Source organism: Pipistrellus kuhlii, unplaced genomic scaffold (assembly GCF_014108245.1).
Source record: "Pipistrellus kuhlii isolate mPipKuh1 unplaced genomic scaffold, mPipKuh1.p scaffold_m20_p_154, whole genome shotgun sequence".
Classification (NCBI taxonomy): Eukaryota; Metazoa; Chordata; class Mammalia; order Chiroptera; family Vespertilionidae; genus Pipistrellus; species Pipistrellus kuhlii.
In genome coordinates, this window is record NW_023425465.1 from 147,501 (window position 1) to 172,654 (window position 25,154).

General features: G+C 59.0%; 1 protein-coding gene across 1 annotated transcript in view; it reads left to right on the top strand.

Moving 5' to 3' along the window:
* LOC118719714 (VPS10 domain-containing receptor SorCS2-like) overlaps nt 1–25,154 on the top strand; it is a gene marked incomplete at its 3' end in the record, with an annotated part of 156,071 nt that overhangs the window by 126,325 nt on the left and 4,592 nt on the right. Inside the window, exons 7-16 of the mRNA XM_036439450.2 lie at nt 977–1,041; nt 2,510–2,628; nt 3,173–3,262; nt 13,452–13,631; nt 14,712–14,858; nt 19,312–19,414; nt 20,482–20,558; nt 23,120–23,211; nt 23,921–24,028; nt 24,545–24,665. Coding sequence (XP_036295343.2) covers nt 977–1,041; nt 2,510–2,628; nt 3,173–3,262; nt 13,452–13,631; nt 14,712–14,858; nt 19,312–19,414; nt 20,482–20,558; nt 23,120–23,211; nt 23,921–24,028; nt 24,545–24,665 — 1,102 coding nt within the window. The remainder of the gene's footprint in view (nt 1–976; nt 1,042–2,509; nt 2,629–3,172; nt 3,263–13,451; nt 13,632–14,711; nt 14,859–19,311; nt 19,415–20,481; nt 20,559–23,119; nt 23,212–23,920; nt 24,029–24,544; nt 24,666–25,154) is intronic.

Consider the following 25,154-nt stretch of genomic DNA (forward strand, 5'->3'; position numbering starts at 1 on the left):
ATAACCACCGGATGCTGCCCGTGGCTGGTCACCGGGATGCAGGGGACGGCAGCGATGGGCGTGGGCAGCGGTGGATGTGCTGACAGCGGGCACTCTGCACCCCCAGCGGGCGGCGGGCTGGCCGAGGCCCTTGTGCCTGACGCTCGGCTCCCGGCTGTTCTGAGATGCACACATTGAGCGCCTCAGAGTGGCCTCCTGGGGCCCTGGAGGGCAACGTGGGGGACCCCCTGGGCGCTGGGCCCCCAGGGGCCCTGGGCACCCCCTCCACAGCACGGTGCCCGCTGGGTTCCAGGCACATGCCCGCCGTGTGCCTGAGCCCCTGGCCACTATCGCCGTTGGGCAAGGTGGGGAGCAGCAGGGGGACCAGTGACTGCTCAGGACACACTGGAGGGTGAGGGAGAGCCTGCAGGGAAGCCCGCCTCTGCCTCTGACGGCCGTGCACCCTCAGGCCCGCGCTTTGTTCTCTGAGCCTTCGTTTCCTAATCTGCACACTGAGGGCGATACTCCAGGCCTGCCCCTGGCTTCCAGTTCATTTTGATAAAAAAAACAAAACAAAATGCCCCCCAAACACACACACACACACACACACACACACACACACACACACAGACACACGCACACATGTGCACACATGCACACATATGCACACACACATGCTCATGCACACACACACACTCACATATACACTCACACACACACATGCACACACACGCACACGTGCACACACACACATGCGCACGCACACATACCATGGGAACATCTAAGGGAGACGATGCAGTAGGACGCTCAGCAGACCGGGCCCTGCCAGGCGCACCCCGGAGCCGTGGCACCTTGGGGAGGACTGGCCTCCTGCCCACAGCGGGATGGTCTCCAGCTCGGGAGGCCACGTGGCTACAGGGGGCGGGACGCTGACCCTGGCACCTGGTCAGTCTTGGGGACCCCATTCCCAGTGCCAACCTGAGCCCCCTCTTTCCAGGGCTGAGTCTGGAGCAGGCGCCGGCGCGGACCTGGTCCACATGGAGGCCCAGGACCCTGCAGGAGGTGAGCCCACCGGCCAGCCGTGGTCCCCACGCCGTCCCCCGGAGCGCCCTCCTCCACGGCCGCACGGCCAGCTCTGCGTGTGTGCTGCGCCGTGAACCAGGCCTTTTCCCGCTGTACGGCCCCTCGCGCCACGAGCCTGGCTTCACCTGTCTTGGCACCTGGCCTGGAACACGGGCCTCACCACCGTGAGACAGTCAGTGAATGAGAGAGAGAGGGAGTGAGAGAATGAGAGAGTGGGTGAGTGATTGAGTAAATGAGTGGGTGAGTGAGTTAACAGGTAAGTGAATGAATGAGAGAGTGAGTGAGAGAGTTGGCAGGTGAGTGAATGAGTGAGTGAGAGTTAACAGGTAAGTGAATGAATGTGTGAGCGGGTGAGTGAGTGAGTGAGTGGGTGAGTTAACAGGTGAGTGAATGAGTGAGTGAGTGAGTTAACAGGTGAGTGAATGAATGAGTGAGTGAGTGAATGAGTGAGTGAGTGAGTTAACAGGTGAGTGAATGAGCGAGTGATTGAGTGAGTGAGTGAATGAGTGGGTGAGTGAATGAGTGAGTTAACAGGTGAGTGAATGAGTGAGTGAGTGAGTTAACAGGTGGGTGAATAAATGAGTGAGTGAGTGAATGAGTGAGTGAGTGAGTTAACAGGTGAGTATATGAGTGAGTGAGTGAGTGAGTGAATGAGTGAGTGAGTGGGTGAGTGAATGAGTGAGTTAACAGGTGAGTGAATGAGTGAGTGAGTGAGTGAGTTAACAGGTGAGTGAACGAGTGAGTGAATGAATGAGAGAGTGAGTTAACAGTTAAGTGAGTGAGTGACTTGCCACCTTTAGGCCTGACGTAGGCCGGTCCCCACCACGTGTGCAGCCAGGCAGGCCGTGGCAGGACAGGCACTGTTGGCCGCAGGGCGTGGTGAGGCCGCTGCGAAGGGCCGTGGCGGGTCGGGGGGCCGTGGCGTCGGCACAGGGTGGCTGGCTGTGGGCCTGACGTGCCGCTGAGTGACGGGACCCGCACTCCTGAGGCCGCGGAGTGTGGCACCGGGGTGGGGGGAGGGGCATGGACGCCGGCAGGTGTGGCCACCCTGCGCTCGCCTGCTGGGCTGGGACCCGGCCGCCGGTTCCCCGTCAGGGCCGGCTGGTGACTCAGCGGCGGGCCACGTGGTCGCCGCCACCGTGGGCTGTGCTGCTCTGAAAGCAGCCGGAGGCCACGCCGGCATGGCAGCCCGGCGGCCGTGCTTTACTCTCCTGCCCTCTCCTCGGCCTCCGGCTCCTCGCCGGTGAGGGGCCACCGACAGCTTCCAGAGGAGGAAAGGGCCCAGAGCCCACACCCCCGTGCAGCAGTGGCAGTGGCCACGGCAGGTCCCTCAATGCCAGCCCACAGCAACCCCCCGGGGCACCCGCGGGCAGGCGGCCGGGGCGGCCCAGCCGTCAGTGTCCGGGCCACCGGACAGAGTTCAGCCGCCACGGCCCTCCCCCCCCAGGGACCCGCTACGTGACGGCCCACGTCCACAACTGCTCCAGCAGGAGGCTGAGCGCGCCGTTCGCCGGCCCCATCGACCGCCGGTCCCTGCTCCTGCAGGGCCAGTTCGTCTTCTTCAAGGTGCGGCTCCGTGCGGCAGGGCATGGGCAGCAGGGACGGGAGGCAAGGGGGAATGCAGGCACCTGGCGCGGGGTGGGAGGGAGCGGAGCTGGAGGAAGAGCCTGTGCCCACAGTGAGTGCAGCTCAGGCCGTGATTTTCAAGTGCCACTAATTCAGTTTCCCTGTGGCTGAGGCACCACCTCGCCAGTCCCACAAAGCTGATCCCCGGGCCAGGGCGCTGGCCTTTCCTGGATAAACCATTCCACCTTGTTCCATAACGCAGCTGCAGGGAAACAGGGGGAGGAGGAAAGAGTCGTTCTAACTGAAGGAGGTGGGGGAAGACTTCTCAGAGGAGGGGCGTTCGGTATGGGGCTTTGAAGGATGAATAGGAGTTTGTCTATTTCAGGCAGAGCAGGAACAAGCAAAGTAAAAGGGCTTTGTGTGTGTGTGTGTGTGTGTGTGTGTGTATGTGTGCGCGCGCACTGATTACAAAGCGTGGTTTTTAATTCGTGAGGATCTGGCTGGAAGGGAACCGAACCCCTCAGAAACCCCTCTCTCCTGTTAGGCAACGTCCAGCAACCAGACCAAGTACTACGTGTCTTATCGTCAAAACGAGTTTGCCCTGATGAAGCTGCCGAAGTACGCGTTGCCGAAGGTGAGAGGTTCCCCCACCCCCACCCCTCACCCTGTCACCGTGGCTGCACTCAGTGTGGGCACAGGCTCTCAGACGGGTGTGTGGGGACCCCGGGCAGGATGGACAAGGGCCCTGTGGCCGAGCTTCCTCCAGCTCCGCTCCCTCCCGCCCCGCACCAGCCTCCCACACGCCCAGCTCCGTGCTGTCTCAGGGCCTCTGCCGTGCTCCGGCCTCTGCCAGCCGGTCTCTCCCCAGAGCTCCGCCCGCCCACGTGCTGTTTCAGGAGAAAGGCACTCCCCACTGAGCCTCCAGGCTGGCCTGGCCTCCCTCTCCTCCTCGACCCCACCTTCTCCTTCCCGGCACCAGGTGCAGGGACCTCCTGGCGGCCTCCTGCTCTCAGCTGGCGTTGGGGCCCAGCTTCTGCTTCTCAGCCTCTGCTTTCCTCTGCTTGGTGCGGTGCCTGGCACATAGTAGGTGCTCAGTCAGTGCTGCTCCCTTCCCCTCGCCCGGACAGACAGACACGGGGAGCTGGGGGCTGCCCAGGCCCTGCTGCCGGCCTAACCTGAGGCCTGAACTGCACAGCCACACCCTGCAGACACGTGATTCCCATCCTGCAGGGAGGAGATTATAGGACTCTCTTTCACGGCCCGCGTAGAAAGAGTTCCAATTCAGGGTTCAGCTTCTGGAGAAGGGCCGCACACAAATGAAGAGACTTGAAGAAATTCAATTTGGCGATTTGGGGGGCCAGGCGGTAGTCCAACTCTAGTGGGAGAACTACTCCTGCTCTGGCCCTGCCATCCCCTTTTATTGAGGCTTTGGGGAAAACATCTTAAGCAACATAAACAGAAATTTACATGTAGCCCTTAGGCAGGAAATAACAAACTTTCACGGACAAGGTAGATTCTGCTTCAGCTAACAATATCTCAACTAAAGGTTAGAGCAATTAAGGTTGTTGACCAGCCTTCCTGGCTTCCTGTCAACATCTCTTTTTCAGTGAAACTGATTTGGTTTCCAGCATCTCCCCCGTTTTCTTTCCCTAAAAAGTTTTACATATGCAGACTAGAAATAAACAAACAAAAAATGAAATAAGCAACAATGGCTATGCTGAGAGTCAAATGAAATCAGTCTGCAGTACATTTCTTTCTGGGCCAACAGTTTTTGAATCCCAGATTCAATGTCAAACAGTTTTTTGAGTCCAAATTTCAATTTCCAAAAGTTTCAAGTCCAAATTTTAATGTCCAATAGTTCTGAGTCCATGTCAGCAATGGCATCCGGATGGTGGAAAAATGGTGGCAATGCAGGTCCGACCTCTGATTTGGTCCTGGACAACCTGCAGCGACGCACATCTGCCGACTGCTAGTATGGCAAGGCGTCGTCAGCATCTTCCATCTCTGGTCTGTTTTTCCTCATCTTTATGGCTGGAGTATTCCTGTCAATTCTTCTTTGTTGCAGGAATCCACATGGTCTTGGAGTTGTTTTCTGAAAATATACAAACATATCTCGACCAAAATAAAGGAATCTTTTCTATAAATTTTACTTGGGATACTTTTAATTCTTTGCCCAAACAATTTTTCTTTGACTTATTTTGGTACTATGTGTGTTTTTCATGGCTATCTTACTGTTATCATTACAAATGAAAATTGGTTTTCAAAAGAAGAAAAATTTTTCTAGATGTAACTTACTTACAGGACATTTTTTCTTACATGGTATTTTCCACTATCCCCCTTTTTTCTATTTAATTATTAGGAGGCTTTTGAAAAAAATTTTTTATAATGCTGTTTTGATAACTTTTAAATTTTAATTTTTTGTACTAAAACTATGACTGCTTTAGGGTTTATTGTATGTTAAACAAATTCACCATGAAGTGGACTACCCATAGAAATTTTGGTTAATACTTTAGGAACAGCCTGTTGTACAATTAAATTTTCTTGAATATTAACTCATTTCATTTAGCCAATTTAAATTAATTTGAAAACTTGACTATTTTACTGTCAAATTTAATACTTTAACAACAATTTTAGTTTACTCTGTAAATATTAATGGAAAAGATTATATGCATCCCTGAGAAAGCCCTGAGCACTCCTAGATTTAGGCTGGATTTAGATGTAGGACAGTCGCCATCAGCCATTTCTCTGTTGCTTGGGTCTCAATAAGAGTGGTGCCAAGTCTCTTGTTTGTAGCTGGGTCTCAATCTGAGCTGGACCAAATGTGTTTGTTGCCTGGGTTCCAATCTGAGCTGGGTATGGGAAGCGTGAAGCAGCCATGGGGCAGGAGACATCCCTCAAAAGGGCAAGTGTTCAAGCCCCTGCAGCGTTGGGGGGGTGAGGATCTGTGCCCCACCTCTGTTGGCCCCCAGGTCCTCTCCTGATGGCCCTCTACGGCTGTGCCTGTCTTAGGTTGTCCCTCCCGTGAGGAATCTTACCCGTCATTGGCTAACCAGCCATCCTCCAGGGCCAAGCAGGGTGATGTGAGGTTCAGTTCTGTCTCCTTGTAGCCTATGCCCCTATGGCCTCCATGCCCAGTACCTGCCTTGGGATCCTCTCGCCTGCTGGCAGGGCCCCGGCATTGATCACATATCACATATCTTGGGGAACCCAGGTTTCTTCTCCACGGAGGTCCCAGCTCACGCCATTGTGTGAGAGACAGATTCATGGTACCGGCCACCACGAGGCTTTAACCTCAGTATGAATTGAAAACTCTGGCAACAGCTGTGGGCAATTGGATTGTGACAAGAGGGTCCCTCTTCGCAAATAAGGCAAGAAAGGCCAATATAGAATGCTCAAGTGCCTTCCCAGTGAGGCCCTCCACACAGTGGAAGGGATTAAATCCTTTCATGTCCTTTTAAATTGCTGCCAAACATTTGAAAATTAGATTTTTAATTTTGTTTGGAATAACTGTATAATATGCTGTTGTAAAATATCAAAAATTATAAATGACATTGTAGAATAATACCATGCAAGGATATTCTTTGTTCTAAGCCAATGGCAATTCAAATTCAAACTGGCTGTCAATTTCTTTTTGTATAGACAAGGTCTTAGTTACATTCTCTGCACCTTTCCCAGGAGTAAGTAGTGATATTCCTCTACTTTGGTGCAAGCCAGAAACCTCTCTTTAATTTTATACACAAAGGAGCATTGGTTTGATTTTGTGTCATACAAAAAGGGAAGCTGGGTGGCAACACCTGTGTAATTATACTTCCTTGCCCCACCCATTTTCTTCCTGGATGACCAAGGTGCTTAGTATTATTGGTGACTACATTGGCAAGGGATCAGCCCACATAAGGACTTTTACCCATGAATGGTCAGGAACGTAAGTCCTAAACACTTCCACATTTGTCCCAGGTAATATTACCGTACAGATGAATACTGCTAACATGGCAAGAAAGACATTCTCAGGTGTCAGGTGTCTGTACCGTCTTCTTCACCATGCCCCAGGTGTTCTCCGGGCTGCTTGCTGTCCGGCTCGTCCTCCTGCTCATCTTCAGTGGACTGCTTGGAGTCACTGTCCTCTGTAGCTGGAGTAGTTGATTGTCTGCAGCTGCATGGTGTGGCTCCAGACGCAAGGTCCTCATTAGTCTGGCTAGTTTCTCTCCTGGATCCCTGTTGCAGTTTAATATTTCTAGCAGGAATCCATACTGGTTTGGAAAAATTTTCTGGGAATATACAAGCATACCCTCTGCCAAACGTTAACAATGGATCAGGTCCCTTCCATAAACCAGATTCGGGATCCTTCCATTTAACTAGACCATTTTCTTTTGTTTTACTCTGATGCCAATGTATTTCCATAGGCGTCCTTCCTTCATCATCACAAGTGAAAAAGTTTAAAGTAATTAAGGCTTGGTGCAGCCTACCTGCAGGTGATTTCTCCATCATCCCACCTTTTTGTTTTTCAAGTTGGGACTTTAGCCGCTGATGCTGTCGTTCAATAATGGCCTGTCCTTGGGAATTATATGGTATTCCTGTAATATGCTGAATTTTCCACCTTTTACAAAATTCCTGGAATTGACAGCTTGTGTAAGCAGGCCCATTATCAGTTTTAATAATTTTTGGAATTCCCATGAGGCAAAAGCAGCTAGGCAATGATTAATAACCTGTTTTGCCGTTTCTCCTGTAGATGCAGTAGCCCATAGGACTTTTGAAAAGGTATCTACGGAGACATGTAATGCCCCAAGGCGTCCAAAGGAATTATAATGTGTTACATCCATTTGCCAGATATGGTCTTTTAGCAAACCTCTGGGGTTGACTCCTGTGTTAGGCCCTTGAGGTAGATGTAACATGCAAGTTGGACACTCCTTAATAATCTGTTTTGCCTGTTGTCGAGTGATTGAGAATTGTTTAGACAACATTTTGGCAGGCTGATGTAAAAGCTGATGAGATTCTAAAGCTTCTTTCAATAAAGCAACCAGTTGATCAGCCTGTGCATTTCCTTTTGTTAAAGGACCAGGTAAGACACTATGAGCCCTGATATGAGTGATATAAAAAGGATATTGTCTCTGTTGTACAATCTGCTGAACTTGTTTGAATAGTAAAAATAAACTTTGGTTACTAAGCCATTTCAATCTGGCAGTTTCAATTCTATTCACTAAGTTTGCAGCATAAAAGGAATCAGAGACAATATTAAGAGGCTCTTGGAAATCCTGCAATGCAGCCTTAATAGCTTCTAGTTCAATTCTTTGTACAGAAGTATGACTGGTCAGTATGACTCGGTCTGAATCTATTGTATGATAGGCAGCTTTCCCATTTGATGATCCATCAGTAAAAACAGTTAAAGCTCCAGGAATAGGTTCCTGCCTAGTATTTTTTGGTATAATGATGGAGGTATTATATAAAAATTGTAATAATTTATCTTTTAATAGATGACAGCTAAGTTCCCCTGAATATCCACTTAACCCAATTTGCCAATTTATATCAGTCTGAAATAACATTTCTAATTGCTTCCCAGTGAGGGGGAGGTAGATACACTGGGGCTCTTCCCCTCTAAGCTGTTTACAACGTTTCCTAATTTGAAATAATAATTGGGACAATAATTCTACATATGTAACTGCAGTTTTAGAGGATTGATGCCCTAGGTGGACCCATTCAATAATGGCAGGAGAATTTTTATTTTGAAAGATGACTCCAGTGGGACTATTTGCAGTGGGATTAATTTGTCCCAATAAAGGCAATTCGGGCTGTACCCGTGCTACTTGAGCTGAGGAAATTGCCTGCTCAACCCTTAGCAACTCATTCCTAGCTTCATCAGTTAAAGTTCGGGGAGAAGAAAGATTAGAATCACCTCTGAGTAAACTAAATAAATTTGTCATTTCTCCTGTAGATATCTTCAGATAAGGTCTTAACCAGTTAATGTCTCCTAATAATTTCTGAAAGTCATTTAAAGTTTTAAGACAATCTTTTCTTATCTCCACCTTCTGAGGCCTAATGCTTTGGTTTTCAATTATGGTTCCCAGATATTGGAAAGGTATTTCTTTTTGTATCTTCTCTGGAGCGATTCTTAAGCCCCATTTAGGGAGCTCCTCTTCTAATTGGGAGAACATGGCCAAGGTCTGTTCCTCCTGTGGGCTTGCTAAGAGCAAGTCATCCATGTAATGAATAATGTAACATTGGGAATATTTGTCCCTTAAAGGCTGAACAGCTTGAGCCACATATTTTTGACACAAAGTAGGGCTATTGGCCATTCCTTGAGGTAAAACCTTCCATTGATATCTTTTCATAGGCTCTATATTATTAATAGATGGCACTGAAAATGCAAATCTCTTTTTATCTTGAGGTGCCAAGGGAATTGTGAAAAAACAATCCTTAAGATCTACTACTATGAGGGACCAATTTAAAGGGATTTGTGAAGGTGCTGGAAGTCCAGGTTGTAAGGCTCCCATGGTATGCATAGTAGCATTAACAGCTCTAAGATCATGTAACAATCGCCATTTTCCTGTCGCCTTTTTAGGGATTGTAAATATAGGCGTATTCCAGGGACTATTGGAAGGTTCTATGTGGCCAGCCTCTATTTGTTCTTGTATTAATTCATGAATTTTACTTAATTTCTCCTTGGTTAATGGCCACTGATCCACCCATACAGGTCTATCATCTTTCCATTGTATAGGATCAGCATGAGGGTGAGGAGGCTGAGCAGTGACCACTCCTAAAAAGGTTGATATCCTATTTGAGTTACGAGCTTCTTTCCTTTGCCAGTAACAATACATGCTTGTAAACCTTCTAAAATATCTCGGCCCCATAAGTTGACTGCAATTCCAGAGATGACATAGGGCTGAAACCATCCTGTCTGTCCCTCCTCATCTTGCCACCTTAACACTGCTGCACTACGTTGTGTGTCATTAGGAATTCCTACCCCCTTGACTGAGCCCATAGCTTCTACCGTGGACCAACTTGGAGGCCAGAACTCTTTGCTGATAACACTTACATCAGCTCCAGTGTCCACTAGACCCTTAAATTGTTTTTTCTCTATCCTTAAATTAATCATAGGACGGTTTTTGCTAATTTCATGTATCCAATAGATGTCTGAACTTGCCAATCCTTGCATTCCTCTTTTCCTATTTAAAGCCTCACCTTGCTGAACATAAGGTAGAAGTAATATCTGAGCAATTCTTTGTCCTACAGTAATTTGCATAACATGATTACATTCTAATATAACTTTAACTTCTCCTTCATAGTCTGAATCAATGACTCCAGGCAGGACAGTTAGTCCTTTTAGAGTGTTTCCACTCCTCCCTAAGATTAATCCTAAAGTTCCCAGTGGTACAGGTCCCCAAATTCCTGTAGGAATAGCTTGCCGAGCCATGTCAGGGGTCAAAGTGACCGCTATAGTGCTGTTAAGATCCAGGCTTGGGCTTCCTGGGGTTGCTCGGATGAGGGAACCCACTGTGGGCCTTGCAGGGCAGATTTCCCCTATTGATGACGGGGCTGGGGGTCGCCCCTCTGGCCGTTTCCCGGTAATTGACCATGCCCTCTATCTTGATCTAGAGGCTGCCCGTTTCGATGAAATTTTGATCTACACTGACTGGCCCAGTGGTTCCCTTTCTGACATCTAGGACACCGAGAGACTGAATCTGGAGGCTGAGTGTTTATGCCTCTCCCAAGCCTTCTCGGCTGCCTACATTCCTTCTGAAAATGTCCTCCTTTTCCACATTTATAACACCTCTTATTTCCACTTGTTACTGCAGCAGCAAGTAAATTCGCTTGAAAAGTGCTTGATCCTACATTCTGACATGCTTGGATCATTTCTGTAATGGTACTATTTTTTCTCAAAGGCATCAGGCATTTTTTACAATCAGCATTGGCATTTTCATAAGCTAATTGTTGAATTAAAATATCTCCTGCTGCCTCATGTTGAATCTGTCGTTTCACTGCTAGAGTGAGACGAGCCACAAAATCAGAAAATGGCTCTAAAGGTCCTTGCATACATTTAGTAAAAGATCCCTGTGGATCTCCTTTTGTTGGTAAAGCATACCAGGCTTTTCTACCACAAAGTCTAATTTGCTCATACGCCTGTTGCACATAATGTAGCTGATTTTGTATATCCATATACTGTCCCAGTCCTGCCAGCATTTCATAAGTTATGTGAGCATTTGGCCCTCCGTTTGCACGGGCTTGCTCTTGACATTTTTCCAAAAATTCTCCTTTCCATAGTAAATAATCTCCTCCATCCAGAGCTGCACGAGCCAAAGAATACCAATCATAAGGAGCTAAGAATGCTTCAGAAATACTATTTACAATTTCTCTTGTAAAAGGAGCCGTTGGACCATTTTGAACAACACTTTCTCGCAAAGCCTTTATCATTTTAAAGTCAATTTTTTCATGGTATCTTATTATCTGATTTTGGACCTGTGGGTCAGCTACTTGTACAATAGGAAAAGCAAGCCTTTCTTCCACAGACATGTCCTTCATTCCTTTTCTGATGGCTCTCTGTATAGATGATTCTATTGGTGGTGAATTAAATGTTCCAGGATTAGGACATGGAGGTGAAGGGGGCCGTAAAGGCCATTCCTTCAAGTTTTCTTCCTTCTCCTCTCTAGGAGGAGCAGAGGGAAGCAGGCGAGGAGCTTCCTCCTCAGCCTCTCTAAAAGGCTCTAATAATCTAAATACTGCGTTCCCCATGGAAAAACAGTTTTTCTGAGGTGCCTTTTTTCCTGCTGCTAAGCCCCTTTTCTTCAAATTTTTTTTTTACCACCTTTTGCTAAACACTCAAGATCTAATCTACCTTCTTCAGCAAACAAAGGGTTATATTCTAAAACAAAAACTATAAAAGAATACCTTCTGAAACGTTTAATTCTTTAAGCATACAAATAAAAAATTCTATAATAAAATTTACTTTATATTTATAACCTAATTCTTCCCCATTAGCCTGGCTGAAAAAAGACGTTCCCACCCTACTTACAGTTCGCGACTCTGCAGCTGGCCGTGGGCTTTGAGTGCGGTGAATTCCCCTCACCTTTTTTCTGGTGAATCTTCCACACCTTTTTTCTGGTGAATCTTCCACACCTTTTCTCGGTGTATTTTTCCTCCTTCGCTCTAGGCGAAAAATACCTTCTCCTCCAGAAGTCCCGCGTTGAAGGCGCCAGATATAGGACTCTCTTTCACGGCTCGCATAGAAAGAGTTCCAATTCAGGGTTCAGCTTCTGGAGAAGGGCCGCACACAAATGAAGAGACTTGAAGAAATTCAATTTGGCGATTTGGGGGGCCAGGCGGCAGTCCAACTCTAGTGGGAGAACTACTCTTGCTCTGGCCCTGCCATCCCCTTTTATTGAGGCTTTGGGGAAAACATCTTAAGCAACATAAACAGAAATTTACATGTAGCCCTGAGGCAGGAAATAACAGAAACTTACACAGGACAATAGGTAGATTCTGCTTCAGCTAACATAATCTCAACTAAAGGTTAGAGCAATTAAGGTTGTTGACCAGCCTTCCTGGCTTCCTGTCAACATCTCTTTTTCAGTGAAACTGATTTGGTTTCCAGCAGGAGATGGATGTCCAGAGAGGCTGAGCAGCCTGGCTGAGGTCACACAGCAGTGAGGAACCAAAGCCGGGCACCAGCCCCGGTCTGGGTGGGCCTGAAGCCCACCTCCCACCCCACTCCCTCCGGAGGCCGCCGCGAGGCCTGGCCCCTCGCAGCTCTCCACCCCGAGTGCATAACTTAGACGCACAGGGTGCTGGCACCCTGCCTCCCACACATGCTCCCTGGGCAGGTGCAGGCCGGGAGCTGCTGCTGCCAGCCGCTGTGACCCAGACCCCCGGTCCTGCTCTGGAGGCGTCTCCAGAGGAGAGAGGCAGGAAACCAAGCTGCAGGCAGAGAAAAGTCATCGCCAAATCATGATTTGTGTTGTGAAGGGAGTGAGAGGATGGAGGGTCCCTGAGGGGACATTTCATCGGGAGCCCAAAGGAGGAGGGGGTGGCTGTTTCGGTGGCAGGCAGAGCATGTGCAAAGGCCCTGGGGCAGGGAGAGCCTGGCTGGAGGACAGGAGTGTGGTGGTGAGAGGAGACCAGCTCCGGGTCCTGCCAGCCTCAGGCGCTGATTGCTGTGAAGTTGGAGGACACCAGCTCCTCAGACCCCGCCTGAGTCAGAAATGGGAAAGTCGGGGTTTCACTCAGGGCCGTGGTCGGCAAACTGCGGCTCGAGAGCCAAATGCAGCTCTTTGGCCCCTTGAGGGTGGCTCTTCCACAAAATACTATGGCCTGGGCGAGTCTATTTTGAAAAAGTGGCGTTAGAAGAAGTGTAAGTTTTAAAAAATTCGCTCTCCAAAGAAATTTCAATCGTTGTCCTGTTGACATTTGGCTGTGTGGACTAATGAGTTTGCCGACCACTGGGATAGGGGCTTAATCCCAAGGAGCAACCACAGCCTGTAATTATTGGAATCGAGAGTGTTTGGCAAACTCGTTAGTCAACAGAGCGGCAAACACTGGCTCATGAGCCGCATATATCTGGAGAGCGCAGTCTGCCGACCGCTGGGTTATGTGGACACCAGAGTCCTCCCTGCCCCCTGGCGCTGGGACCTGCCCCGGCTGCTGCCCTCTCCTGCAGGGACAGATGGGCACACGGCCCGGCCGGGCGGGCAGCAGGCCTCACGGCCCCCCCGGGCGGGTGCCCCTGCTGCAGCCCCTGCAGGGCAGCTGGCAGCCATTTTTACGGTGGGAACGTGGAGGCCGAAGGTGGGCCTCCCCCCCCACCCCCCCGTGGCCTCTGACCGTGCTCTCCGCCCCAGGACCTGCGGGTGGTCAGCACGGACGGCAGCCAGGTGCTGGTGGCGGTGCAGGAGTGGTACCAGACGGACACCTACAACCTGTACCTGTCGGACCCGCGCGGCGTGCTCTACGCGCTGGTGCTGGAGGACGTGCGCAGCTCCCGGCAGGCCGAGGGGGGCGTGCTGGTGGACGTGCTGGAGGTGGGCGCCCTCGGCCCGCCTGCCCCTCCCCCCAGTCCTCCGTCCCAGGCACGGGGGGAGGGGAGGGGTGTGTCCCAGGGGCACGGGGGGAGGGGAGGGGTGTGTCCCAGGGGCAAGGGGGGAGGGGAGGGGTGTGTCCCAGGGGCACGGGGGGAGGGGAGGGGTGGGTCCCAGGGGCACGGGGGGAGGGGAGGGGGGTGTCCCAGGGGCAGGGGGGGAGGGGAGGGGTGTGTCCCAGGGGCAAGGGGGGAGGGGAGGGGTGTGTCCCAGGGGCAAGGGGGGAGGGGAGGGGTGTGTCCCAGGGGCAGGGGGGGAGGGGAGGGGTGTGTCCCAGGGGCAGGGGGGTGTGTGTCCTAGGGGCAGGGGGGGAGGGGTGTGTCCCAGGGGCAACAGGGGGTGTCTGTCCCAGGGGCAGGGGGGGAGGGGGTGTGTGGTCCCAGGGGCACGGGGTGGGGGGTGTCCCAGGGGAACGGGGGGAGGGGAGGGGTGTGTCCCAGGGGCACGGGGGGTGTGTGTGTGTGTGTCCCAGGGGCAGGGGGGGAGGGGAGGGGTGTGTCCCAGGGGCACGGGGGGTGTGTGTCCCAGGGGCAGGGGGGGAGGGGGTGTGTGTCCCAGGGGCACGGGTGGAGGGGAGGGGTGTGGTGTCCCAGGGGCACGAGGGGAGGGGTGTGTCCCAGGGGCAGGGGGGAGGGGAGGGGGTGTGTCCCAGGGGCAGGGGGGTGTGTGTCCCAGGGGCAGGGGGGGAGGGGTGTGTCCCAGGGGCACAGGGGGTGTCTGTCCCAGGGGCAGGGGGGTAGGGAGTGTGTGTCCCAGGGGCACGGGGTGGGGGGTGTCCCAGGGGAACGGGGGGGAGGGGAGGGGTTTGTCCCAGGGGCACGGGGGTGTGTGTGTGTGTGTCCCAGAGGCAGGGGGGGAGGTTGTGTGTGTCCCAGGGGCACGGGGGGAGGGGAGGGGTGTGTCCCAGGGGCACGGGGGGAGGGGAGGGGTGTGTGTCCCAGGGGCACGGGGGGGGGAGTGTGTCCCAGGGGCACGGGGGGAGGGGTGTGTCCCAGGGGCACAGGGTGAAGGTCTCTCTCCCAGGTCCACGGGGTGAAGGGCGTCTTCCTGGCGAACCAGAAGGCCAACGGGAAGGTGAGGACGCTCATCACCTACAACAAGGGCCGCGACTGGGACCGCCTGCGGCCGCCCCCCCAGGACATGGAGGGGAAGCCCACCCACTGCCAGCCCGTGAGTGTCTCCGCCCGCTCCGCCCCCGCCAGCCCCGGGGCACGGGGTCCTTCCGCTGGCCGGCCATCGGGACGGGGTCACGGCGGGCGGGGTCACGGCGGGCGGGGTCACGGCGGGCGGGGTCACGGCGGGCGGGGTCACGGCGGGCGGGGTCACGGTGGGCGGGGTCACGGTGGGCGGGGTCACGGTGGGCGGGGTCTCAGTGGACGAGCCCTGAGGGCAGGGGGGCCGCTGGGCCGGCCATCGGGGACGGGACCACATTCTCAGTGCGGGGGACGGGGTCACGGCGGATGGAGTCGCGGTGGGCAGGTCACGGCAGGGTCACGGCAGGTAGGGTCACGGCGGGGTCACAGCGGACAGGGTCGCGGCGGACAGGGTGGCGGGCGGACAGGGTGCGGGCGGACAGGGTCACAGCGGACAGGGTGCGGGTGGACAGGGTCACGGCGGACAGGGTGCGGGCGGACAGGGTCACGGCGGACAGGGTGCGGGCGGACAGGGTCACGGCGGACAGGGTGCGGGTGGACAGGGTCACGGCGGACAGGGTGCGGGCGGACAGGGTCACGGCGGACAGGGTCACAGCGGACAGGTCGCGGCGGACAGGGTCACGGCGGACAGGGTGCGGGCGGACAGGGTCACGGCGGACAGGGTCACAGCGGACAGGGTCGCGGCGGACAGGGTGCGGGCGGACAGGGTCACGGCGGACAGGGTCACGGCGGACAGGGTCACAGCGGACAGGGTCACGGCGGACAAGGTCACGGCGGACAAGGTCACGGCGGACAGGGTGGCGGCGGACAGGGTGCGGGCGGACAGGGTCGCGGCGGACAGGGTGCGGGCGGACAGGGTGCGGGCGGACAGGGTCACGGCGGACAGGGTCACGGCGGACAGGGTCGCGGCGGACAGGGTCGCGGCGGACAGGGTCGCGGCGGACAGGGTGCGGGCGGACAGGGTCACGGCGGACAGGGTCACGGCGGACAGGGTGCGGGCGGACAGGGTCACGGCGGACAGGGTGCGGGCGGACAGGGTCACGGGCGGACAGGGTGCGGGCGGACAGGGTCACGGCGGACAGGGTGGCGGGCGACAGGGTCACGGCGGACAGGGTCACGGCGGACAGGGTGGCGGGCGGACAGGGTCGCGGCGGACAGGGTCACGGCGGACAGGGTCACGGCGGACAGGGTGCGGGCGGACAGGGTGCGGGCGGACAGGGTGCGGGCGGACAGGGTGCGGGCGGACAGGGTCGCGGCGGACAGGGTGCGGGCGGACAGGGTGCGGGCGGACAGGGTCACGGCGGACAGGGTCACGGCGGACAGGGTCGCGGCGGACAGGGTCGCGGCGGACAGGGTCGCGGCGGACAGGGTGCGGGCGGACAGGGTCACGGCGGACAGGGTCACGGCGGACAGGGTCGCGGTGGACAGGGTGGCGGGTGCTCCTTGCTCCCCAGGAGCGCTAACTGGGGGACAGAGGACGTGTGGCCCTGAGCTGCTGCTGCAGTGTTGCTGTGTAACCAGCCCCAGTGGTGTGCCTGGGCCCGGGCGGGCCGTGCTCCGTGTCGGGCATCCTCCCGGGACGCCCGGGACGCCCCCAGGGCCCGCCGGAGGTGGGCAGAGGCAGGCAGGCTCCTGGCAGCCCGCCGTGTTCCATCTCAGACCGGCTGGTGGCGCTGGTGCAGGGAGTGCCTCTGCCCGGGCCGCACCCCGATCTCACACGTAGCACCCCTGCTCAGGGGCAGGGAGGAATCTGGGGGCCTGGCCGCGGGGGGCGGGGGGGCGGGAGACGAGGCGTGGGTTTCCCGGGCCCTGGCACGGGGTGGGCACTCGGGGGCAGCAGGTGTGCGGGCTGAGGTGGAGGGACCATGGAGTCTGGCCGGAGGCAGGCTGCTCGGGGCCCGCCTGTCCTTCCTCCCGGGAGCCCCCTCCTCAGCTGCCCCTGCCCCCGCCTTCCCAGCGGCCCCCAGGGCGGGCAGGGCAGGGCTGAGGCACAGCCCGGCTGTCCCGGGTCCCCACGCCCCCTGGGCTCGGCCAGCCTGTCGGTGCCGCACCGCGGCAGGGTCGGGGGAGCCCTGTGCTTGTGGGGAGGACGACAGGGGACTCTCCACAGCAGGGAGGCAGGCCCACGCCCTCCAGGAGGCTGCACTGGGACAGGCTCACCGCTCACCTGTGTCTCTTCCAGGCCAGAGTGTCTCTTCCTCCTCCTCCCCCTCCTCCTCCCCCTCCCCCTCCTCCCCCTCCTCCTCCTCCTCCACTTCCTCCCCCTCCTCCCCTTCCTCTTCCTCCTCCTCTTCCTACTCCTCCCCCCTCCTCCCGCTCCTCCTCCTCCCCCTCCTCCTCCTTCTCCCGCTCCTCCTCCTCCCCCTCCTCCCCCTCCTCCTCCTCCCCTCCTCCTCCCCCTCCCCCTCCTCCGCCTCCTCCCCCTCCCGTCCCCCTCCTCCTCTTCCTACTCCTCTCCCCTACTCCCGCTCCTCCTCCCCCTCCTCCCCCTCCTCCTCCTCCCCCCCCTCCCCCTCCTCCTCCCCCCCTCCTCCTCCACTTCCTCCCCCTCCTCCTCCTCCCCCTCCTCCCCTTCCTCTTCCTCCTCCCTCTTCTACTCCTCCCCCTCCTCCCGCTTCTCCTCCCCCTCCTCCCCCCTCCTCCTCTCCCTCCTCCCCCTCCTCCCCTCCTCCTCCTCCCCCTCCTCCTCCCACTCCCCCTCCTCCTCCTCCTCCCCCTCCCCGTCCCCCTCCTCCTCTTCCTACTCCTCCCCCCTCCTCCTCTCCCTCCTCCCCCTCCTCCCCCTCCTCCTCCTCCCCCTCCTCCTCCCACTCCCCCTCCTCCGCCTCCTCCCCCTCCCCGTCCCCCTCCTCCTCTTCCTACTCCTCCCCCCTCCCGCTCCCTCCTCCCCCTCATCCCCCCCTCCTCCTCTCCCTCCTCCGCCTCCTCCCCCTCCCGGTCCCCCTCCTCCTCTCCCTCCTCCCCCTCTTCCTCCTCCTCCTCCTCCTCCTCCTGCTTCTCCTCCTCCTCCGCCTCCTCCCCCTCCCCGTCCCCCTCATCCCCCTCCTCTTCCTTCTCCTCTTCTTCCTCCTCTTCCTCCTCTTCCTCCTCCTCCGCCCCCTCCCCCTCCCCCCCCCCCTCCTCCTCTCCCTCCTCCCCCCCCTCCTCCTCCCCCCCTCCTCCCGCTCCTCCTCCTCCTCCTCCTCCTCTTCCTCCTCCCTCCTCCTCCTCCTCCTCCTCCTCCTCCTCCTCCTCCGTAAAGGGGGTAACGGCACCTGCTTTGCAGGGCCCGGCCGCGGTGGCCCAGTCCAGGCAGGATGGGTCCCCCCCCTCCCGAAAGGAGAACTGACCCCGGGGGCTCTGAGAAAGCCCCCTCCCTGGGCAGGGACGCCCCTTGCTGAGCCGGGCTCACCCACCAGCTCGGCTTGCCACCCTCGCCTAAGCCCCTCCGTCGCTGGTGACGGGTGAGAGGCCGCTGACCTTCCCAGAGCCGGGCTGCGAGGGCAGCCCGGTCTGTCACACGCTCTAAGAACAGATGCCCGTCTCCGAGGAGGGGCCTCAGGAGCGTCCCGCCCTCGGGTCACCGGGCAGGCCAGACCCCGTGAACAAGGCGAGGGCAAGGCGGGCACCTGTGGGCACAGACAGGACGTGGAGGGCGCAGGGCTCCCCCTCCTGCGGCCTGGTGGCCGGGGAGGCGGACACGGGACTGTCCTCACCCGGCCACGGTCCGCGGGGAGCAGGACAGACGGACTGGGCCCGTCGCCATCGCCTGCCCGCGCCCGGCCCTGCCCGCGGGCTCCCCGCTCCCTCGTCCGCCCGCACACGGGCCTGAGCGGGCGCAGCCAGCTGCCTCTCAGACCGGGACAGACAACAGAGCTCTCGGACGCACAGGCCGGCCCTGCCCTCCCGCTGTCTGACCGGATCAATATCCAATCTGTGAGCCGTTTCCTTGTTGCCTCGGGAAGCTTTGTGAAACGGACCACAGGCAGAGGCGGCAGCACACACCGAGGAGGCCCCTCCGGATGTCAGTGCCGCCTCCCGCCCTGAGGCTCCGGCTCTGCCGCCTGCTCTGCGGGCAGGAGGCCCTCCCCGCACAGCGAGCGGCCCCTGCGGAGTCCCCCGCGGAGGCCCCTCCGGGATCTCAGGCCTCAGTCCCGGGGGGTTTCTCAACTGGAGATGTTTTCAGAGGAGGGGACTGGAGGGGAGGGGAGGGGAGGGGAGGGGAGGGGAGGGGAGGGGAGGAGGGGAGGGAAAGAACAGGAAAGGGAAAGGGAGGGGGGGAGGAGGGGGAGGGGCCCCTGGCCCAGCGCCGACGCCTTTGCCGCAGTCAGTTGGTCTCAGGGCCTCCGCCTCCAGCGCTCCCTGGAGGTGCTCCCTGGAGGTGCTCCCGCCCCCCCCTCCCCCCAGAAGCCACAGGCTGGGCCTGGCCTCGGGCCTCCCTTCCCGGGACAGCGCCCCCGCCAGGTGCTAATGCTTCCTTCCTCCTGCAGCCCGACTGCCACCTGCACCTGCACCTGCTCTGGGCGGACAACCCCTACGTGTCAGGCACCGTGCACACCAAGGAGACGGCGCCCGGCCTCATCATGGGCGCAGGTAGGAGGCGGCCGCAGGGCCGGGAGCCGGTCCCCGAGGGGACAGAGCATCTGCTGATGGGTGTCCTGAGGGCAGTGACAGCTCCTGGGAGTCGGCTGCAGTGGAAAACCAGGAGGGGGAACGCATGGGCCAGGGCGCACGTGATGCCTGTTGGCTGAATGGGAAGGTGGAGGGAGGATGGATGGAGGGAGGGAGGGATGATGGAGGGAGGGAGGGAGGGAGGGATGGGTGGATCAGTAGGTGGATGGGTGAGTGATGAACAGATACATGGGTTGATGGGTGAGTGGGTGGGTGGATGGATGGGTGGTGGGTGGATGTGTGGGATGGATAGAGGGTGGGTGGGTGCATGGATGGATGGGTGGGTGATGGATGGAGTTGAGTGGACGTCAGGGGGTCATCTTTGAAAAGTTTGCTTGTTTTACTCTGGGCAGATGGCCTAGGGAGGTGTCCTTATCAGCATCTTCCAAAGCCTGCAAGACATTCTTAGAGTGGAAGTTAGGAAGGGGAGAGGGAAAGGGAACTTTCCACTCATTCTCCCTGAGTTGTAACCCAGCAAGGAGGAGGGGGATGCAAGAATGCAGCCTGGAGAGTGACTAGTCTTGCCGTTGGAACACAGGGGCTGTTTGAATCAGGGCAGCCAACCGTCGTGGATTTTAGTTACCAGGTGCTTCTCGCACGTGGTAGAGGCAAAGAGAAAGACAGGCCTATCCCTGTTCTCACACCACACCCACCGCCACTCTACGTTTCTTACTCTGCGACCGCACTCATCACCCGGGGTCCCCCGAGACCGGCTGCCTGCACCGGGCCCGCTGGTCAGGCTGGAGGTGCGGGGCTGGCTTCTTTGGGGCAAGGCTGACCCTTTAACACAGACTCGGCCGGGCCCAAGCAGAGCAGTCACACTGCCCCGTCATGGTCAGACGGACGCAGACGGGGCGCACCGGCGGGTGGCTCTGCCGGGGGACCAGGCACAGGACCAGGACCCTCCCGGGGACTTGTCTGGCTCAGACCATGGTTAAGCGGGGAGCCGGCTGGGCCCAGACCAACCCCACCCCTTCCTTCCGGCCCAGGGAACCTGGGCTCCCAGCTGGTGGAGTACAAGGAGGAAATGTACATCACGTCGGACTGCGGGAGGACCTGGCGGCAGGTGAGGCGGCGGGAGGGGCCGCGCCCACCCCGAGCTCGGTCTGTGACCCCCCCTCCCGTGGGCGGGTGGCCGGACACACAGCTCCCGTCAGCGGATGCCACATCCCCGCTGGCCCAGCCGCCAACTGTCCCACGGCCATTGCTGGCCTGGCTCCGCTCCACACGGTCACACACGGTCACACACGGTCCGTGAACTCGGAAGCAAAGGAAGTGAATGCCAGGACGGGGGATGGGGTGGAGGTGCTGGTCCCCGCAGGAAGCCACTGGGGACGCCAAGGCATCGGCTGAGTGTGACTCGGAGCTGAGAAGTGGGGGCATGGACGGCCTGGGGTCCCGGCCTGGGGTCCCGGCAGGGAGGCTGCTGGGTGGAGTCACGGAGGAGAAAGAAGGAACGGGAAGAGGAGGTTGGGGGCCGCAGTGAGGCTAGGCGGCCGTGGTGAGCCTGGGGGCCCCCCACATGGAGCCTGGGGGGGCCCTCACACAGCCTGCGGGCCTGGCCCGGCACCGCCACACCCCCAGCAGCGAGGCCTGCAGGCTGCCACCCCCCGGAGGGCCATTTCCGCCTGACGCTCAGGAGCCGCTCTAGACCTGCCGTGCGCGTCCCTTCCCGTCGCCAAAAAGCTGGGGCTTCGGGCCCCTTTCTGCCCCCGCTCCCCAGCCGCAGCCCCTCTCGGGGGGGGGGGGGGCAGGACGGGGCTCCCACAGGCATGTCGGTCCCCGGCGAACAGCGCTGCAGCCCTGATCGGGGGCCGGCTTTTCATTGCTGAGCCAGAAACGGGCTTTGAAAAGGGCAAACGTGATTTATTGTGCGATAATGTTTCTGTCTCTCCGAGCTCATGGGGTGTGTCTGAGCGTCCCCAAAGGTCAGCAGCTGCCGCTCATCGGAGCCGGCTAGTTCAGCGCGGAACACACACACACACACACACACACGCACACGCACACGCACACGCACAGGCACACACACACGGTCTCTCACCTCGGGGACCCGTGCACGGCGCTGGCCCCTGTCTGAGATCTCACACAGGATCCAGGGGGGACTGTCAGCTCAGAGCTGAGTGTGGGCCTGCCCTCGGGTGTGGTCCCCCCCAAATGATGAGGGTGCAGGGAGCTCGGTGCCCGGGAGGAGAGGAGAGCACCCACGTAAGCACCAAGCACCGGAGGGTTTCAGGGGAGGAGACTGCAGAGCTGGCTTGGGGTGGGAGAGGCCGGGGACCAGGTGGGACAAAGGTCGGTAAGTGCTCAGGCCAGACCCTGTGCCTCCCGCCAGCACGTGCATGACGAAGGCCAGCAGGGAGCGCAGTCCACGACGCCCCAGGCGATGGAAACAGCAGCGGGGCCGCTGAGGGAGGTGCTGGGAGCCAGGGGCAGGGGGGCAGGACACGGAGACGGCCTGCTGCCTGGGGCTGGCCGGGGCACAGACAGCCACAGCCAGGGGCCAGCGCCCTGGGAGCCTGCTGGGCGTTTGGAAACCCCGAAGCCCCCTTTACAGAGGCCCAGCTAACGCGTGTGGATGGTCTGTCCCCTCCCTCACCCCGGAGTCTGTCTGTTATCGAGGCCTCCGGCAGCATGCTTTCCCAGCTAACGGCTAGGACACGGGACACCAGCTAACGGCTAGGACACGGGACACCAGCTAACGGCTAGGACACGGGACACCAGCTAACGGTTAGGTCACGGGACACCAGCTAACGGTTAGGACACGGGACACCAGCTAACGGCTAGGACACGGGACACCAGCTAACGGCTAGGACACGGGACACCAGCTAACGGTTAGGTCACGGGACACCAGCTAACGGTTAGCACACGGGACGCCAGCTAACGGCTAGGACACGGGACGCCACGCGTCCCGTCCTCTGATCCCTGCAGCTGCGGCCGTGGAATCGGCAGCAGTGAGCACCGTGGGGCGTAACCGGGGAGAACTGTTAGTGCCCTGGCACCAGGCGGGCTTCCTGGAGGAGGCAGCACTGGCCTAGCCTAACGCCAGTAGGGTTTCTGTTACTGAGGGTGTGCGTCCTAGCTGCTCTTTTTTTTTTTTTTTTTTTTTTTTTTTTTAATGTACTTTTATTTATTTCGGAGAGAGGAAGGGAGAGAGAGAGAGAGAGAGAGAGAGAGAGAAGCGTCGGTGCTGAGAGAACCATTGCTGGGCTGCCTTCTGCACGCCCCCTACAGGGGACCGAAACCTCCACCAGACACGTGCCCACCCCGGACCCGAACGGCCACCTCCGGGCTCACAGGGTGATTTCAGCCACGGAGCCACGGGGCCGGGCCCGCCCGCTTTTCCGGATTCCGTTCCTCCTCCTGTCTTCCTGTCCTCGGCCTTCCTGGCCAGGTTCTCATGGGGGCCCCCTCTCCCCCACACCCCCCTCCCCCGCAGTGTCTGCCTGCGCTGTCCTTCCTCCCGCCCCTCGCTGGTCGGGAAACAGGCATTCGCCACCTGTCCACCCCGCGTGGGCGGAGTCCACGTGGTGTGGCAAAGCCTGGCACGGCTCGGAGGCCCCGGAGCCCCGCGCGGCCTGGCTGGGGCCGGCTGCCCCCGGAGGCCGCCCTCAGCGCCCGTCCCCGCAGGTGTTCGAAGAGGAGCACCACATTCTGTTCCTGGACCACGGCGGCGTCATCGTGGCCGTCAAGGACAGCTCCATCCCCCTGAAGATCCTCAAGTAACGTGGGCGGGAGGCCTCGCGTGGGTGTGGGGGGACAGGAAACAGGCGCAGTGCAGCACCGCGCGGGAGGCCCAGGCGCGGGGCCAGAAGAGGCCCCGCTGTAGTCCCGGGGAGGAGGGAGGGCCCCCGGAGGAGGTGCCTTTTCAGCATCCATAGGAATCATCTCAGTGGAGGGGGTGGGCCGGACAGGGGAACCAGCAGCGCGGGCTCGGGGGGAGAGTGTTTGCCATTGGCTCTGCACGTCTGAGGGGCTGTGAGGAGCAGGGAGGGCAGGTCTGAACTCTGCATCCAGAAGGCAGAGTCGGGAGCAGCCAGGAAGCCGGTATCACTTTAGTCTGAAAGAGCTTCGCACTCGGAGCCAGCGGCACCGTGACAGCTCTGGCCAGGCTCGGGCGCTGGGGGCGCAATCTCAGGTGCCAGGCTGCACCCTGACTCCGTGGTGTTGCTGCTGAGCAGGTGTGGGTGCCACTTGGTGCCGGCAGGTGGCTGCTGCTGGCCTCCCAGAGAGAGCAAAGCCAGGGGTCCCGTGGGGCCTGGGTTCTGGGTGGCCCTGGCACACGGCTCCCTCCGCTGCCCTCCCGGCCGCCTCCGCTGGCGCTCTGGTCCCGGGCACAGGTCCCCGGGCACAGACAGGGCTGGTCCAGGCAGCAGCGGAGCTGGGCACGGGGGCCCCTGCTGCCCGCGGACGCTGGCCCTCCCGCCGCAGGTTCAGCACGGACGAGGGCCTCACGTGGAGCACCTACAACTTCACCGACACCTCGGTGTTCGTGGACGGGCTGCTGAGCGAGCCGGGCGAGGAGACACTGGTGATCACGTGAGTGCCGGGCCGGGCCGGGCCAGCTGACCCCCACCCCCCGGGGCTGTGCCGGGGCCGCCCCGGCCTCCGCTGCTCCGAGGGAACCAACGCTGACCCCAGACCCCTCCCTCGCTCTCCCTCATCCCCCCACCAGCCTCCTCCCGGCCTCCCAGCCACGAGGTGGCCACCGTCTGCCCCAGTTCGGGACACCTTTCCCTGCCCAGGCCTCCCGGCTGCGGAGAGGCGCAGCCACAGCCCCTCCCGCCTCGCGAGCTGCCACCTTATTATTACTGCTGCCACCGTTATTGGCATGTGAGGGTGCTCGGGCGCGTTGTGCAGTGAGGCCCAATTGCAGATGGGCGGGTGTGGGTGCCCTGAGCCAGCGGGCCTGGCCTGGGTGCTGGGGCTGAGGCTGGGCCGGAGGCATGTGGGCCTGGTGGCCGGAGGGCGGCGTGGCTGGGCCCGGTGCAGTGGGGCCTGGGGCCGAGGGGCAGGGCCGCCGGGCCCACGTGAGGTTCCCGCCTTCGCCTCCAGCATCTTCGGCCACATCAGCTACCGCTCCGAGTGGGAGCTGGTCAAGGTGGACTTCCGGCCGTCCTTCCCCCGGCCCTGCGGCGCCGAGGACTACGGCGCCTGGGAGCTCACCAACCTGCAGGTGGGCGGCGCCGGGGGGGGGGCTCCCGCAGGCCCCTCCCCCAGCAGGGTCCCCCTCCCCCCGCGGCCCCGGCTCTCCTCCCCCAGCCGGACACCAGGCCTCCAGGTGTCTGGCCCCTTCTCGGAGCCTGGCTCCTCGGGGCTCGGTCACACTCGGGGCGCAGGTCCTGGGGAGTCAGGTGTGCATGGGGCCAGGGGGTGGGCCCTGGGAAGGACACAGCACGTGTGGGCATGACCTGACGCCTGTGGGGCTGGGCAGCCCCATGATTCCGCACGCGTTTCCACGGCAGCAGGTCTGGTGGGAACGCGAGGCCTCTCTGGGGCACAGGCCCGCCGCAGGGGCACAGGCTGCGGACCTACTGTGCGTCCACAGGAGCCCTCCAGCCCGCGTCCAGCAGCCGTGTCCCCTCCAGCCCGGACGGAGCTCGGTGGCACCTCCTCCGGGAAGCCCGCCCTGACCACCCGCCCTGGGCTGGCCTGTCACACGCGC